Source organism: Aspergillus japonicus (genome assembly GCF_003184785.1).
Source record: "Aspergillus japonicus CBS 114.51 unplaced genomic scaffold BO86scaffold_20, whole genome shotgun sequence".
NCBI lineage: Eukaryota > Fungi > Ascomycota > Eurotiomycetes > Eurotiales > Aspergillaceae > Aspergillus > Aspergillus japonicus.
Genome location: NW_020291657.1, coordinates 281478 through 297202, shown reverse-complemented (window position 1 = coordinate 297202; position 15725 = coordinate 281478). Strand labels below are relative to the sequence as shown.

The following is a 15725-nucleotide window of genomic DNA, read 5'->3' as shown; positions in this document are numbered from 1 at the left end:
ACTCATCATGTTTAATGAAGTCTCGGATTGAACTGTGCTGCAGCTCAATCCTCCCTTCTTGGATGCGGAAAAAGTTACGCCCAATGGTTGCCAACTTACTGGCAAAGTCTTCTGCAATCCGGGACTCACTCATGCTCTCCAGGTCATCCTCCTTGGGCGGAGAATCATTCTCCACAGGCCTGTCATCTATGCCATCCGCGAAATCGTTGTCGGACCATCCATAGTCACTGGGAGCCGAACTGAAATCGGCCCTGTCCGTCTCCTCGATTATGTCCCCGCCTTGCTCCTCCTCGTCTTCAAATGCCCTCTCGATTTCCTCCTGGATGAGCTCGCACCGAATCTCCCCTTGACCACAAATAAGCCAGCGAAGGGCGATTAAGAGGGTCTTGCGATCACTGGGATTTAAGCCTTCCAAAGCTGTGCGATAAAGCTCATTCATGCCGATGGGCAACTCCTTCAGCATTTCCCTGTACGTTGCCTTTTTCCCATCCAAATGCTCCAGTCGCTTGAAAATCACATCGATATCTATGAGGCTGTTCAGTCAAGGCGGCTCCATGATCCCATCGGACATACCAGACATTTGACTTACATCGAAACATTCCTTGCGACGTTTTTGCGATTGTGTCGGCCGCGCTTCGCCTGTTGTCCTTCGTCCAGCTTTTGTAAGTTCCCAGCCGAAAGAGGATATAAGCCTTGATATCTTCCTTGTTACTCGATTGATCGACGGAGATAGTTGGAAAACCCATCAAGCTCTTAGCCATGTCGCCGTGCGGCCGGCTCGCAACGAAGACGCGTACAGTTCCCTCGCACTGGAGCATGGATTTGATGCCGGCCAACAGTCCGTCGACCCAGTCCACACACTCATCAATCGCGTCAATCACGACGTAGACCCTGGAAGAGACAAGTTGCACCAGGCGATGGAACATGGGAAGGAGCACCGTGGCTATTGAGGAATTGGTAGAGCACTCTCCGCCATACGGCCGCAGGACATCTCTGGCCTCGTTGATGATGCGCGACAACTGCTGTCGACGATCTGTTCGCGCTTCATGAGCCTTGTCCGCGCAATCGCCGTGCCCTAATCGAGGCGCTTCGTCTAATCCAATGACCAGTTGGCGGAGCAAGTGTAGCATGATCTGGATCCCCTGACTGGTGGTTTTGTCTCCGGATTGACAGAAGAAGTAGAGCACCTGGGTGCCATCCTTCCTGTGCTGCGCAACCTTGTGAAGCTTCTCCACCATGGTGGCCGTGAGTATCGATTTGCCGAATCCCGCTTCGCCCTGCAGCCACAGAAGGCTGGACTGGTTGTCGCCATCACCATCGCCTTCGGCGTAGCGGGTGAACTTCACCACCTCAGGGTGTGTCGTAATCCACCTACCTGTTTCATCCTGGCGCATGCGAAGATGGTCCTCGAGCAGCCTACCGGGTAGTCCTTCATCTGCAATGCCACCAGTGCGGAACCATCGCACCTGCTGGTCGAAGTCGAGGTAGGTGGACATCTGTCGCGTCTGACTGACCCCGTCGACAACCAGACCCTGGGTAACTTTGTTATCCTGCATGGCGACCTCGATCAGCTGCGGCAATCGATGGAGACCCTTGAGACCCCCCAGCACGTGCTGCGCTGCGTCCTGGAAGGCGATGTTGGCGATGGCTTCCACCTCCCCTTTCAATGCCTTCAGTCTCTCCAGGAGGTCGGCCAGCTCCTTCGAACTCCCCGTCACAATGTCCCGAACCATCCGACTGGCCTTGTTGTGCTCAAAGAACCGGGGCGCTCGATACCCGAAGAGCAGCACGGTCGCATAGACGTGGGGTAGCTTGGCCGCGAGCTTCTGATGGATCTGCGGGTCGACCTCCACCTCTTCGTCGTCATCGCGGCCAACCTCCCCGTACCGCTGCGCGTAGACGTCACAGAAGAACATGACATCGGAGACCTCATCGACGGCGCCCACCAGAAACTGGCAATGTTTCATGTCTTCCCTGACGGTGCGGAAGATCATGCGGAAGGCGCACCACACGACCGAGACGGTTTCCGGGGCGAACTCCATGCACTTATCCCCGTACTGCTGCATGGCTTCCAACCGGTCCATGATCGTATGCAGCTTGGGCCCCAGCTTGCCCCCTCCCCCGTATTCCTGCGCCACGTGGTCTGAGAACTGCCGCAGCTCGAAGATGGTGTCTGCGAGGTTGGTTCTATCCGACACTTTCGTGCGTTCTTTCTCCGGGAGCGCCTTTTGGAAAATCTTCCGTCCTTCCTCCCAGTATGCCTCGAGGACGTGAGCGGAAGATTGAGCTTTCGTTCCAATTGTATGAGGTGTATGAGGTGTGCGGGGTGTCTGAGGAGGATGGTGGTCCGGCTGGATGGGTGGCATTTTGGGTTCTTGTGTTGGTGTCGGGGCTCTGTGATTGTTGCTTCGCTCCCCCTTTTGCCCTGCAGAGTGGGGGAAGGGGAGTCGAGGAAGGCGGAGTTTCATTGCTTGCTGTCAGAGACACGAAAGTCTTTGCACCTTTCTGCCCTCAAACAGGAGGATCAGCCCCCTTTGAAAGGGTGATGCTTTGTTTTTGCTTTTCTTTTCAGCTGAAAGACCATGTCCACGTCAGGTTGCATTAGCTCGGGGCTACTAGTGGTGTATGTGTCCCTATTCCCCACCTCGACATGCTAGCCTTCTGATAAGGAGCCTTACTGGACACACTTCGCTTCAGGATGCGGGGGTGTTTGCTCCATGAGTCTCGTCCACGGTCTGTCTTAGCGATTGTCCCTCTTTTACTACTATTATTCGGCCTCACCCGCAGGGAATTGTGGGAGCAGTGAAGATCATTGGAAGCTTGCTCGCCTTCGCGGCCCTAAGATTGGCATCCTGCAGTAGTTCGGCGGCAAACCTCTCAGCTGTCAATTCTAACCGAGTAGACAGATTGGATGGGACCTGTCCTCTCATCCGCCTTCTGGAGATTGGGCTGGTCTCAATACTTTTTAGAATGACACATCAAAGCCCGCTTCTGAGAACGGACGCAATCCATCAGTGAGTTTCTTTCGATATTTCCCCACGCCCCGATGTCTGTCCACTTTGAACTGCAGCTAGATGAGCTGGAGCCTGTGGCATTGAGTGACAGAAAGTGCTGCCAGGTATGAAAATGGCCTACGTATGGTGGATTTGGGATCGTGCAGCACAGAGGGCTGACTAGCCTCCAACAGAGGGTTAAGTAGGGCTCCGATGGGGAGTAGCTTGAGGCACGAGAATTTGCCTCATTTGACATGCAACCCTACACATGTTGACTTTAAACTTGAAGATTCATACAACACCCACCCTGGTAGTTGGGCGAAACAGACAAGATTGACTACGGTCAGCATACCAGCTATGATTCTCTTTAGATGGATCATTTCACCGCGTGCAGAAGCTCCTATTGCGGAATTATGGCCCCTCCCCAGTCTTTCGTCATATGCGATAAACTACCAATGTTCACCACCCCTGCTGCTCGGTCTAGAATATGCAGCTTTTACAGTCAGAGGCCCGGGATTCTCGAATGCCTCAAAACCTGTGTCTAGCCATGGGTCAATAATTTCCATTACCGACATGCAGGTGGTACTGAAGTTCATCTCACGTCATCAGTCAGTGCGACCGATGGCCTAGCCCATCGTTCATATGCATCGGCAGGTGTTTAGAAACGCGATTCAACCTCCTTGATTGATATGTTGAGTACAGGCAACGGCCTCGATCGTCTTTTTCCCAACACGAGGACCTACACTACCCAAAATGAGCGCAGAGTCCTACCGCACAGTTACAGAGATTCACCTGCCATCCGATTCTACTCTTTCAGCGACACTTCGCGGTGCTCCTGAACATCCCATTTTCGAGACTGAGGTTTTCGAATACCACTGTAGGCTCCTTGAATCCACCGAAACATCACAGGAGCTTGAAGAAGAATAGTGTTCGCCGACGAATTTGCACACAATCAAGGTATGCTATTCACGAATTGCAGCTCTGTCCGCACGCTGATATCGAAATTGAAAGTGCTCGTACTCGAGATTTGACATCGAGGTGGCTGCCTTGCAGATCGACCAGAGCAATCTGAACACGCAACGCATGCTAGATCTCATGGCAGTGGGTCAGGAAAATGGTCCCATCCAGCTATCTATGCATACGGTCCAGCGCATTCTCCGTGAGATGCGCATTGTACAGCAGGCCACGAATGGCGAGTTCGACTACCAGGAATTTAGAAGGAGGGTCATGGTCTCGGGTCTGACTCCGGCGCAGCTGGAACCTCTGAAACAGCGGCTGGACTCTGGAGAGCTTTATGCCGCAGCTTCTTAGGAATGCCTGGTTGACGCCGCAGAGAATCTCCCGGGGGTCAGACTGGCAGCCAAAGGTTCGTTGGGACGGGCTCTCTTTCTCTCACGAATGCAGCAAGCGTAACATGTGACGATAGGCTCGTCGCTTGATCATCGTCGATCTGTCCTGTCCGTGCATCTCGCCCGAGACGGCGTGTGCATTGTTCAACGTCTGCTTGACCATCTTCCTCGAGCAGGGCCCGGAAACGGCTAGAGTCGTTGCATTAGATGAGGCACACAAGATCCTTAGCTACTCCGCCTCATTCTTCTATTTGTCTCACAGGTAATGACCACTGCATGTAGTATATGAATGCCTCAATCGAGGCCCGCAAATTCACCGACACCCTTTTGTCGGCCGTCCGGCTGCAGCGCCACCTCGGGGTCCGCATGATTATCTTCACCCAGGAGCCCACAATCTCGGCCACCCTGCTCAGTCTGTGCTCAACCACAATCGTCCATCGATTCACGTCTCCCAACTGGCTCAAGGTCTTGCACAGACACCTCGCCGGCGCCGTCGAGGAGCCCCACCGGAGCGATTGCGATGACCCCAGCGTCCAATCGCACGTCTCACTGCTCAACCAGATTGTAGACCTTCAAGTCGGCGAGGCGCTTCTCTTCTCGCCCAGTTCTTCACGGACCTGATTTGCCCTGTTAGCCCACTACTCCTCACCGTCGTCGAAGAAAGGGGATCTGCCACGCAATCTACTTGATCAAAGCAAGAATACTCGAGGAAGTGTACTTCAATGTCATGAGCCGCCGGGACTATGTTGGTATATTTCCGCTTGAGAAGAAAAAAGTACAGCATTTAGACCTGCGGTGATGGTAACTACGGTCTACTATAGTTCATTGTAATCATCCGACATCGACGCAGGTTGTTATGAAAGTAAGGCTGTAGTAAGACGGGGCATAGGCGTCACTTAGAGCTTTCAAGGCGGTCGAACATAGTTCCCCAATCAATACTTCTTTACTAGGACGTGATTCAAGAAAGGAGTCGAAACATTTGTCAAGTAGGAACAGGCCGGGCTAGTGTCAGGCTTCAAACATGCATAGGAGGAGGCCGAACCCTAATATGGACGATCCACAGTGAAGTGAGGTGTGCCAATCCATGGTGCAGAGTGAAAAGTCCTGTCTGCCCTTGCTTACTCTTCTGCCACGGAATGCTCGCCGGTCGCGCGAAGAAGCTCTGCAAATATGGACGGCTGCGCTGCCAAGGTGGCGGGGTGTCCACATTCCACAACGCAACCCTGGTCCAACACGATGATCTGATCGTAATCCAAGATCGTGTTGAGTCGATGCGCGATGCACACCACGGTATGATCGCGGAATTGCTTACGAAGAACATCGAGAATGAGAGCCTCTGTCTCCTGGTCGACACTGTGTGGTTGAACACGGGGAATATTAGCTTGAGAAGTCTAGAAACAGACAGAAATGTAAAGGGTTAACAACAGGTCCCGCCTTACCTGCTTGTCGCCTCATCCAGAATCAGTATCTTTGAGGTCCGCAGCGATGCCCGGACGACGCACAAAAGCTGTCTCTGGCCGTGGGAGAGCATGTCCTCGCTCATCGACACGTCCAGGCCACCTTTCTGGACGATGAGCTCCTGCAGTCCGAGCCTCGCTAGGATTTCATACAAGTCCTCATCCGAGTGTTGGCCGTGAATGTCGAGGTTCTCCCGGATCGTGCCGTGAAGGAAGAACGGCTCCTGGGGCAGAGTGATCAGCCTCGAGCGGACGTCCTGCCGTGCAAGGGTGGAAATGTCCACTCCGTCGATCTCGATCGTGCCGCTGCGCAGGTCCAGGAGTCGCAACAGCGATCCCACGAGGGAGCTCTTACCACTGATGGTCGTGGTTAGCGAAGGTGCTCATCCTGACGGCCTGGATGGTCTAAATGCTCAGCAGAAGGATGCGTACCTGCCAGTTCGGCCGCAAATCGCGAGTTTCTGTCCCGGCTGGACTTCCAGAGAGACATTCTTGAGCACGGGTGGGGACTCGCAGCTGTCAAGACAGAGTCAGCCTTTACTTGAGCGCCACATCTCCACTGGTCACTCACTTGTAGGCTGCCGAGACTTCATGAAACCGGATGAGGCCTTGCTGCGGCCAATCCGGGGGCGGAGGAGGCTCCCTTGGACCCGGCTGTTCTTCGGACGGGGTGGTCGAGGTGAAATCTCGAATGCGGGCAATGGCACCCATGGCGATCTCCAAGGCGGTCCAGTTGTAGACGAGGCCCTTCAGATTTGCGCCGAACGCCACCACATTAACCAGCGCCAGACCAATGGATGCCCCCGTCGACGTCCGGGTCGTGACTGCAATGCTGACCAGGATGATGGCCAAGACCGCGACAATCATATCCAAGGTGAGCGTGAGCCACAGCTGGGCACAGTAGAGAAGATATAACGACTGCTGGGCGGTCCCGAGCAGCCGATCGTTCTGCGCGGTGTAGGACCGCGTCCAGCCAAATGCACGGATACTGCTCAGCCCTTGCAGGGTTTCCATAAAGTGAGACAGGAGAGGCGCTCGGGCTTCGATCTCGAGGATCCGCAGTTGTCGCGAGGTCTTGAGATAGAAGATTTGCACCAGGTACAACAGCCCGATCAGGAAGGGCACCGTGGCGGCGATGTAGTGAGAGCTATACAGGATCACGGCCAGTTCGCCGACGCACAGGACGAGCGCCATCATCGTGCCGATGAGTGACCGCGGGAGTTCCATGTCCACCAGTTCGAGATCCTGGCTAAATCGGTTGGTGATCTCACCACTGTCGGTAACGGAGAAGAATCCCAATGGGGCCCTGGAGAGACACATCAGCAATCTTGCTCTCCTTGGAAGCTGACTGGACAGTCGAACTCAACCTTAGCACTGTCTTGAGAAGAAGATCGTGGAATTCCTTGGCGGTTTTTGGAACCATGAAGAGCATAAGTTGCCTGCACCGATTGATTTCAATATTTGTCTCCGTGCGGCAACTCGAGGCTTTTTCTTTGTGAAGCACTTACAAGCATGCACCCAGGAAGAGTAGGATAGCCAAGACTGACCACAGCGCGTATAGTCCAAGATAGTACCCTAGTCGATCATTGGCTTTTCTAGCGTTGGCTTCGACCCAGAACTTGATCCAGATCTCTTCGGGCATTTGTCTCGCGGTGAGTATAAGTGAAGAAACGGAGGAAGAAAGAGGATATACGGCGACTTACGGGAGAAAAGCAAGCCAGCTACAAAGCCAGAGCACAGGACAAAGAAGATGCAGAATGACACGCGCCCCGTCTTGTCCACGTAGAACTTGTAAATGGTCAGATCACTGGCAGGCCGGTTGTCAGCATTCAGGTTCGCACTGCGGAGAGCAGGGTCAGTGAGTGCAGGATCCGGATCGTCACTCCTGCGTTGCACTTGTTCATTCCGTCCCTCTTTCAAATTCAGACTCGCCAGATATCCTTCCGAGCGAACCAGGTCCGAATAGACGCCCTGCTCGACGACTGTGCCGCCTGGCCCTAACACAAGGATATGATCGGAGAGGGAAATATAGCGAACTATCAAAAAAACTGTCAGCCCGCAGGAACCTTCTGAACGCGACTCGCACCGCTACCTACTGGAGTTTGTGGCCAGGACCGTCGTCGTCCCCTCCTGTCGCAAAAGACCGTCGGGTCCAAAGAGCGCCGCAAAGACATCTTGTTCGGTTTTAGCATCCAAGCCGGCGAACACGTCGTCGAGAATGACCAGGGGCTTTCTCGCATAAAGTGCTCGTGCCAATGCCTGCCACGAGGTCAGAATCAAGTATCCAAAGAAACTCCGGGTGGCTGTACCAGACGGCTTTTCTGACCACCACTCAACATGATTCCTTTGCTGCCAATCGTCGCGTTGTCTCCCCCAGGGAGCTGCGCGAAGTCCCGATCTAACCTGCAGGCCCTGACGACGGTGTCGTACCACTGGCCGTCGAACGGAGACTGCCCGAGAATATTGTTCTGGATGGTTGTGTTCACCAACCATGGGGCCTGGCCGCAGAACGCCACGTCCACGTCCTGGATGACGACCGTGCCCGTGCTTTGAGGAATCTCGCCGAGAATCGTGTGCAACAGGCTCGACTTGCCCGATGCGATTGGCCCGATTACCATCACGAACGAACCCCGCGGAATGGTGGCGTCCACGTTCCGAATCGCCGGTTTTGCAGATCGCTCCCAGCTCGCTGAACAGTTGCGCAACTGAATCATTGCATCTGGATCGACCTTCCCGGATACCACGTCTGTCATCAAGGTCTTCTCGTTGTCACTCTCTGACGAGCGCGTGGATTCCGTGGGCGACGGTCCACTGAGATGTGAATCGGTCGTGCTACAGCTGTCGTCGGGCAGCGGAATGCCGGCCTCCAACGCCAGATACTTTCGGATCCGTTCCAGACTGGTCAATGCCTGGACCAATCCCATCAAAGCGTCAATACAGCTGGCCACGGCCTGGCAAAGCAGAGAAAGGAGGGTCAGGGAAGTGTATGCGGTGGCAGCGGTTAGTGGGGTGGTATTTCGGACCATGGCGAGAATGCTGTAGGTGCCAAAAGAAAAGGGCGGTGCCATGGTGGTTGCCAGATACGCTAGAATGAGCAAGGAAGGTTAGAAGCAGGCCTCGTGGTGGTAGAGAGAGAGCGAGAGGGATCTGGAACCTACATAACGTCACCAGCATGACCAGCACTTCGCGAAATTTGATAGAGCTTTTGATCTCATACGTCCGCAGTTGGGTGATCACGGACTGGAGGATATCAGTTGCACCGGTTGCTTTAATTCCCTTGACGGAGTTGATCGCTGCCACTGTCGTCGTGATCCGGGTTTGCATCGCCTCAAGCCATAGCTTCTGACGCTCACCCATGTACCCGCTGACTTTGCCGCTGATGAGGAGGCACGCTGTGCAGTCAGTCGTCATGGTTAGCTGCTTTTTGTCTTGGGTTAGAAAGAAGGGATAAAGGGAGTACACATGGGAAAGACATCATTGGAAGATGCTATATACCTAGGACTACCGCGGCGGCTGCAACGGTCGATACGCCGATCTGGATATCCAGTAACCACAGAGATAGACCAATCTCGAGTAAGCTCGCCCACGTCTCATGGAAGCTCCGAAGTCCCGCCCCAATCCGCTCGATGTCAGCATTAATTAAAGTCAACGAATCACCTTTGGAAGGCGCCGAGATATTCAAGCTCAGGGTATGATCATAGATCAAAAGGATCAAGCCGCCGCGCACCATCACGACCGTCCGATAGGATCGATGATGAAACATCGCTGTCATCACCTGGAGAGCGCATGCTTCGATAAGCAAAACTAAGCAGACAGCAGAACAAGGTGGCTTGGCAACCCACTTACTGCGATACCGACGTAGACAATCCCGTAGGCTGCGATCAAGCCATACCCGACCTCTTTACTCGTAGGGGTTGTGGACTGTCCCAGAAAGCTCGTCACCCGACTGACGAGGAACGGCTGGGCATAGTTGACGCCTGTCAAGCACAGCCGCGGCAGGAGATTGGCAAGAAGTGGCCGCCTGTACACGGCCAGGAGCACTTTCAGGAGGCTTCGAGGTTGCTCTTTCGCGGCTATGCAAGAAAGCCGGATGGGATCAGTCTGGGTGCGATTGGCCTGACGTTACACGTTAACAGTGACAGGGGGGCTGCATTACCATGCTTCCACTTCTGACGGATCTCCTTCTTGGACCGTTCCAAACTGATATCCTCGTCGACCGCCAACAGATCCCCCGGTGTCAACGATCGCTTGTAGCCTGCCCACAGGAGGGGATTGAACCACCAGAAGGCACTTCGGTCGAAAATGCCGGCTGTCTGCTCCGGCGGCAAGGATCGCGCCAGGAGGCTTCTCTTCCCCGTGGCTTCCAGTACCAGCAGCACGAATTTGCAGACCACGAGTGCGATGAAGACGCTGGCAATGGCTACATTCCCCGGCATGTGGAACAGCGTGCGGGCTCGCGCCGCGTCCAAAGGAATTGTCCCCAGCAGATACACATTCAGGACCGTGGACGGGCGCGGTGAGCGGGTATGCTCCCGGTGTGAGACGAAGGCGAAGATGGGCGACACGGCGAAGCCGATTGCGATGGCTGCATTGGATAATCGGGTGGTAGACGTCTTGAGCACCAACGAGAGCACCAAATGTGTCAAACCGAGGAAGGTCCAGGCGAGCCAACCGAGCTATATGACGATGAGCATTTAGCCAAGCTGTCTCTCGAGCAAAAAGGCAGAAACCCTGACCAAGCACTCACTTGCTTGAGATACCACCGCGCCCCTCGAACTCTGAGTACTTTGGGTGCGGATTGAAGCTCCCAGAGTCGCCAGCAAGCCCAGCCGGTTGCGAACAACAGGGCAGGCAGATAGAGCACACTTTCTTCGAACAGCAGGGTGAAATCAAAATTGTTGTAACATCCGGACACCTGAGGGCCAAACACGTCCTCCACTTGAATCCAACATTGTTCCATGGCGTGGTCGTCTCCCTAATATCGAGTCCGGTGCGCCAACGTCTGCTTGACCCGGGAAATGGCAACAGGGAGAGGGAGAAGGAGAAGGGGAGGGGGAGGTGGAGGGGAAGGGTGATGAATGGGGGAACCGGAATACAGTTACATGAAGCAGATGAAAAGGGCGGTGTGTAAGACTAGGTAGATCAGCCTAGCGATTCTAGCGTTCTGTTATGCCGAGCTTCTTAATCTTCTGACAGGTATGATATCGGAAGAGCCTTATCCGCCGGGGAGGTGGTAAGATGATTGTGAGTGAGGTGATGTCGGGGTTGCAGTGAGGGGCCGATCCTTTTAGGGCTTTGCGATGTCCCTGACGCCGCGGCGAGGCTCCTTGCCCCGACGGTCTATAAATTCTGTACATTCCACCCACAAACCACCCAGGAACCACCCTAACTCGCCTCATTTACTCCCCATCTCCTCTGTGCTCCTCCGCAATGGCCATTCCAACACTGGACTTCGCCAAGTTCCATAGTGGTTCAGACGCCGAGCGTCGCGAATTCGCCTCTGCTCTCACAAAAGGATTCAAGCGCTACGGTTTTATCAAGCTCATCAATCACGGCTTCACCCGGGAGGAGACTTCACATTTGTTCCAATTGGTACACTTCTCTGCCTCTGATTCTGTTGGTTTCTATTGAGTTCTGTTGGACCCTGCGTTGACTGTTGGAATTGTGCTTCAGAACAAAGATTTCTTTGAATTACCCGATTCATACAAAGACCCCATTCAGAACAAAGAAGGCCCCAAACCGCAACGAGGCTGGAGTCGCGTTGGAGCTGAGAAGACGGGCCTCCTGAACCCCGGTGGGAAGACCAATCTGTCAAAGATTGATCAGCACGACCTGCAAGATGCCAAGGTGAGACAAAGCTCTACCCTGTCTACCCTCAGCCAGAGTCAGAGATTCACCCGAGAGATGCTGACACTGTATTCTGCGCCTAGGAACACTTTGACACCGGCCCAGCCGGGGACCAGGAATACCCGAATCAGTGGCCGGACGCAGAGCGGCTCCCCGGGTTTCGACCGTGGCTCGAGTCGTACTTTGACCGCAGCCAGGCGATCACGCTGGAGCTGATGGAGGCGTTGGAGCTGGGGCTGGGGATCCGACCGGGCGCGTTTGTGGAGTTGTGCCAGGGTCACGCCAGCGAGCTGCGCCTGAACCACTATCCGGCCATCGCGCGGCGCACGCTCGAGGCGGGCAAGACGAGCCGCATCTGGCCGCACACCGACTTCGGCATCATCACGCTGCTGGCCCAGGACGATCGCGGCGGCCTTGAGATCCAGGACGAGGCGAACCCGTCCGAGTTTCTGCCGGTGTCGCGCGAGGATCCCACTGAATTCGTCGTCAACATCGGCGACACCCTCGAGCGCTGGACCAACGGCGTCCTCCACGCCGGCTTGCACCAGGTCACTGCGCCGCGCGGCGAGAACGCCTCCCCTAGTAGCGACGAGGTCATCCTGCCCGCGCGAAGATCCATTGCCTTCTTCCTTAAGGCCCGCCGCGATATGTCTGTCGGTCCGTTGTTGCCTTTCGTCACCCCAGATCGACCGTCCCAGTATCAGGATATGACGGCTCTGGCGTATCAGCAGCTTCGGACGGGAATTGTGTATTAGATTGGGAACGCGATGAATTCGGTTGGAGATAGAAACGTTTGTCATGCTCGATAATGCTACATTCGATGAAGACAATATATCTTTGCAGTATTGTGTCATATGGAATGGAATGAAAGAGAACCTCTTGCTTGCTTTATATATAATAATAATTTGAAAGAAAATAGAATTCCTCTACTTGTTATTGTGCGATGTATGATCGAAGTAAATGCCTCTCTCGTGGCAATGTTTCGCTCATATGAACACAGTGCTCATGGTATAGTATCAGTATAACCCCGGATGAACCTCTCTAAATCCCAAATCAAATCGGGTTCTGTGCACTGCATTGTTTGAATGGACAATGAGCAGAAGGGGTGGTTTTTAACAGTCGTGTACATCAGGATGCGCTATTCATTAAAAACGAAAGATAAGGGGAAGAGAAAGACATTAAACCCCAACCTGACAAAACGGAAAGATATGGAAACAGGGAGAAAGTTGGGAATAATTCCGTATCATAGAGCATAGCCAGAGACATAGTCACCGTGTATGCGTATGCTACACCGGATAGACTGGCGTCTGGGCCTTCGCACAAGAAGTACCCACAAGCCGGTGACATGCAATGCCCTCAATTAGGAATATGAATTGTTGCTAGCGGGCTACACCGCCGGCCTGCACAGTTGCAGCAGGTCCTCAGTGTCATATAAGTAGTCACCGAGGCCGCCTTCGTCGACCGTCTCAAACGCAAAAGTCTGCGACACGTCGGCGCCCTCCAGCACGTCGAACACCTCTTTGGACAGCACCTGGCTCAGGTTCCGCAGGTACGACCCGCGGTGTTCTTGCAGGTAAGCCAGAAAGATGCGCATGGTATCGCTGGGAAGCTTTTCCACTCTGTGATTGCGAGAATCCCCAAGTCAGTTCATGCCCTTTGGCCTGAAATTCCTCCCTCGTTCTCGTGGATGGGACTTACTGGTCAATACTGATGGAGTACCGCCCGGCGCAAGGGATCAGAGCCAGTATCCCTCCCGGGAATGTATGCTCGAAGGGATACCAGTTGCGCGCGCACGAGAGGCGGTTGCGCAGCCGGGTTAATTTACGCGTGTACACACACTCGTTGGTCGAGCGGTTACTTGCTTCAGCTGGGACGGGCGTCAGGCCCGGGTACAGCATTTGCATCAGATCGGTTAAAGCCTGCGTCTTGGATCGGTGCTTGGGGCGTGGTTTGCTTGAGGGCCGTCGACCCCCCGCGGTCGATGTTGCGCGGATCGCATCGCCATCGCCGCCGTCGCGGAGCAGTTGTAGGCGAGCGCAGTCATACTTTAGCATGCGCTTAGACCCTCGACAGGCCAGTTTGGCAGCGATATGATCCTGCTCCAAGCGGGTCCGGTGGGTTAGAAGACGAACCAGGTAATAGCGTCGGAGGATATGAGAGAGGGTGGTGATGGAGTCGAGTTGGTCGAGGGCTTGTACGGTTGTAGCCAGGTCATTCCGAGGCCCGCCGGCCGTCGCAACAGGGAGAACAGAGGATTTGCGCGCCAGATTAAGGGCATGCCGTAATTGATTCAGTGCATCAGGGCTTCCAATGGCGTAGAACAGGCGGGTAAAGAGCTCAGCCACCTGCCGTTTGCTGTTGGGGAGTTGCTGGCTGAACACGGCGAAGACCTGATCCGCCGACGGTAGATGATCGGGCACGCAGTACACTCCCGTCAGTGATGGCAGCGCTCCGGCGTAGTCGACCTCCATAGCTTGGCTCCCTGCTTCCTCAACCTCAGCGCTGGGTTGCAGCGCCACTGGAACCCCCCCTTCCCCCTTGTCAGCCCTATCCCTGGACCGGGGAGGGGGAGACGGCGCTGGGGGCGTGGGGGGAATGGCACGACTGCGCCCGCTCTCACAGGCCGGTGAGCCCTGGGCGTGCGCTGCGGGAGAGACCGGCTTTGGCGTGAGTCTTACTGGGAAGGGGGATGGTGAGGGGGTCCCCTGTCGTTGTTGCGGAAGCGAGCTGTGTCTGACGCCTCTATCGGGTGCTGGTGAACGGGAGATGGCTGGGGTGAGAGGGGGGTCGTTTCGCACCGTCCCTGGCCGAGCATCAGTGCTGCCTACTAATGTTGCTGACGTCGGCCGCGCTGCATGCTCCTTGGAGTTTGTGGCCTGTCCAAGCGCATGACCGCCATGAGTTAGGTCAAAAATCTCGCCGTGTTCAGCAAGTAGATCCAAGTCCACAAAGTCTAAAGCCGCTGGGGTCAGCTCCTCATTGGGGTCTTGACCCTGCACCCCTGGCCAGAGAGGCACACTAGTCGGTGTCTTCGGACTCCATCGCACGGGCGTGTCGTTGAGACCCCCTTGCGAGGACCACCACGGCATCTCATCGTTTGCGGCAGACTCCATCCCCGTGCATGGATCCAGATCCCCGCTTTGCTGCAGCATCTCCAGATCCTCTGGCAGGAGGACACCAGGGGACAGAGCCGGCCACTCCGCCGTCGCGCACGAACTGGAGGATGATGTGGAAAGCGTCAGGTCCAGTGACCCAGCATTGATATCGTGGAAGTGTCGCAAGAATTCGGCCGGCGACGATGGTCCATGGACCTCGACCTCCGGATCTCCCGCGGCGGTCTTAAACGCGGGATGTTCTTCCAGACTGGTTCGTCTGGGCGTTGGCGCATTTCCCAGCTCCTCTGCGGCGACAAGCCTTTCCTTTGCCTTATCCGAGGCCGACAGGGAGCCGATGCAGTGTAGAATGTCGAGTAGCTTTTCCTTGGCGATGTTCCTCGCCTCGACAAATGTACTGGAGCAGGAGGAGGTGGCCAGCGCATCTAGGAGTTTCTCGCGGAAGTCTACGCAGAGCCGGTCCATCAACACGAGGTCATGGCAGTCCTGCTGGGGGCTGGCTGGCGTCGTACGCGATCCCTCCACGAGATGCATTATTGTCTCGTTGGCCCTACAGTATGCGGAAAAGATAAGGAGGAGAAGGGATGCGATGTGTGATACGTCTCGTGGAACACTGCAGAACCACACAAACCCTAATCACAGAGCGCAGAGTCAAAATCCAGATCAATGCTCACAGCTTGCACGGCTTGCTCGAGCCTGGACTAAATAAAAAACCATGTCTGGGATCAGAGCATTCTTATTATCCCTGCCTTTGGTATTCAATCCTCGATGACTAGGTAGCTATGCTATCGAGACGTTGAAGCACCATTATTGGCCTCTTTTCATGTCCGACGGTTAGTTCACCAAGCAATGCTAGACCACACCAGGAAGGCGCACCTCTGCTGCTGACGCGGACATATCCGGAGGCTCAGCACTTGTGCGAAACGTTTCTGCAGAGAACCGAGCCTCATAAGCCCCAGGAGTCCT

General features: G+C 54.9%; 4 protein-coding genes across 4 annotated transcripts; 2 read left to right on the top strand and 2 right to left on the bottom strand.

Annotated features, from left to right (window-relative positions):
- Nucleotides 1-3746: 3746 nt before the first annotated feature.
- Nucleotides 3747-4963, top strand: BO86DRAFT_399053 (uncharacterized protein; the record flags this gene model as incomplete). Its single annotated transcript, XM_025673591.1, has 5 exons — nucleotides 3747-3854; nucleotides 4005-4189; nucleotides 4266-4359; nucleotides 4420-4536; nucleotides 4625-4963. The coding sequence occupies 5 exons, from the start codon at nucleotides 3747-3749 to the stop codon at nucleotides 4961-4963; spliced, it is 843 nt and encodes a 280-aa protein (XP_025528307.1).
- Nucleotides 4964-5418: 455 nt separating this feature from the next.
- BO86DRAFT_361264 (putative ABC transporter) lies at nucleotides 5419-10873 on the bottom strand. Its single transcript, XM_025669851.1, has 14 exons — nucleotides 10547-10873; nucleotides 9956-10475; nucleotides 9646-9872; nucleotides 9295-9574; nucleotides 8958-9191; nucleotides 8109-8884; nucleotides 7896-8058; nucleotides 7503-7835; nucleotides 7308-7431; nucleotides 7167-7238; nucleotides 6371-7105; nucleotides 6232-6315; nucleotides 5782-6156; nucleotides 5419-5695 (listed from the first exon to the last, which is right to left on the bottom strand). The coding sequence occupies exons 1-14, from the start codon at nucleotides 10757-10759 to the stop codon at nucleotides 5461-5463; spliced, it is 4371 nt and encodes a 1456-aa protein (XP_025528306.1). The 5' UTR covers nucleotides 10760-10873; the 3' UTR covers nucleotides 5419-5460.
- Nucleotides 10874-11161: 288 nt separating this feature from the next.
- BO86DRAFT_388873 (isopenicillin N synthase family dioxygenase) lies at nucleotides 11162-12519 on the top strand. Its single transcript, XM_025671970.1, has 3 exons — nucleotides 11162-11391; nucleotides 11473-11646; nucleotides 11730-12519. The coding sequence occupies exons 1-3, from the start codon at nucleotides 11230-11232 to the stop codon at nucleotides 12399-12401; spliced, it is 1008 nt and encodes a 335-aa protein (XP_025528305.1). The 5' UTR covers nucleotides 11162-11229; the 3' UTR covers nucleotides 12402-12519.
- A 492-nt stretch (nucleotides 12520-13011) lies between these two features.
- Nucleotides 13012-15293, bottom strand: BO86DRAFT_429316 (uncharacterized protein; the record flags this gene model as incomplete). The annotated part of the gene is made up of 2 exons (XM_025675635.1): nucleotides 13012-13265; nucleotides 13345-15293. The coding sequence occupies 2 exons, from the start codon at nucleotides 15291-15293 to the stop codon at nucleotides 13034-13036; spliced, it is 2181 nt and encodes a 726-aa protein (XP_025528304.1). The 3' UTR covers nucleotides 13012-13033.
- Between the last annotated feature and the right edge of the window lie 432 nt (nucleotides 15294-15725).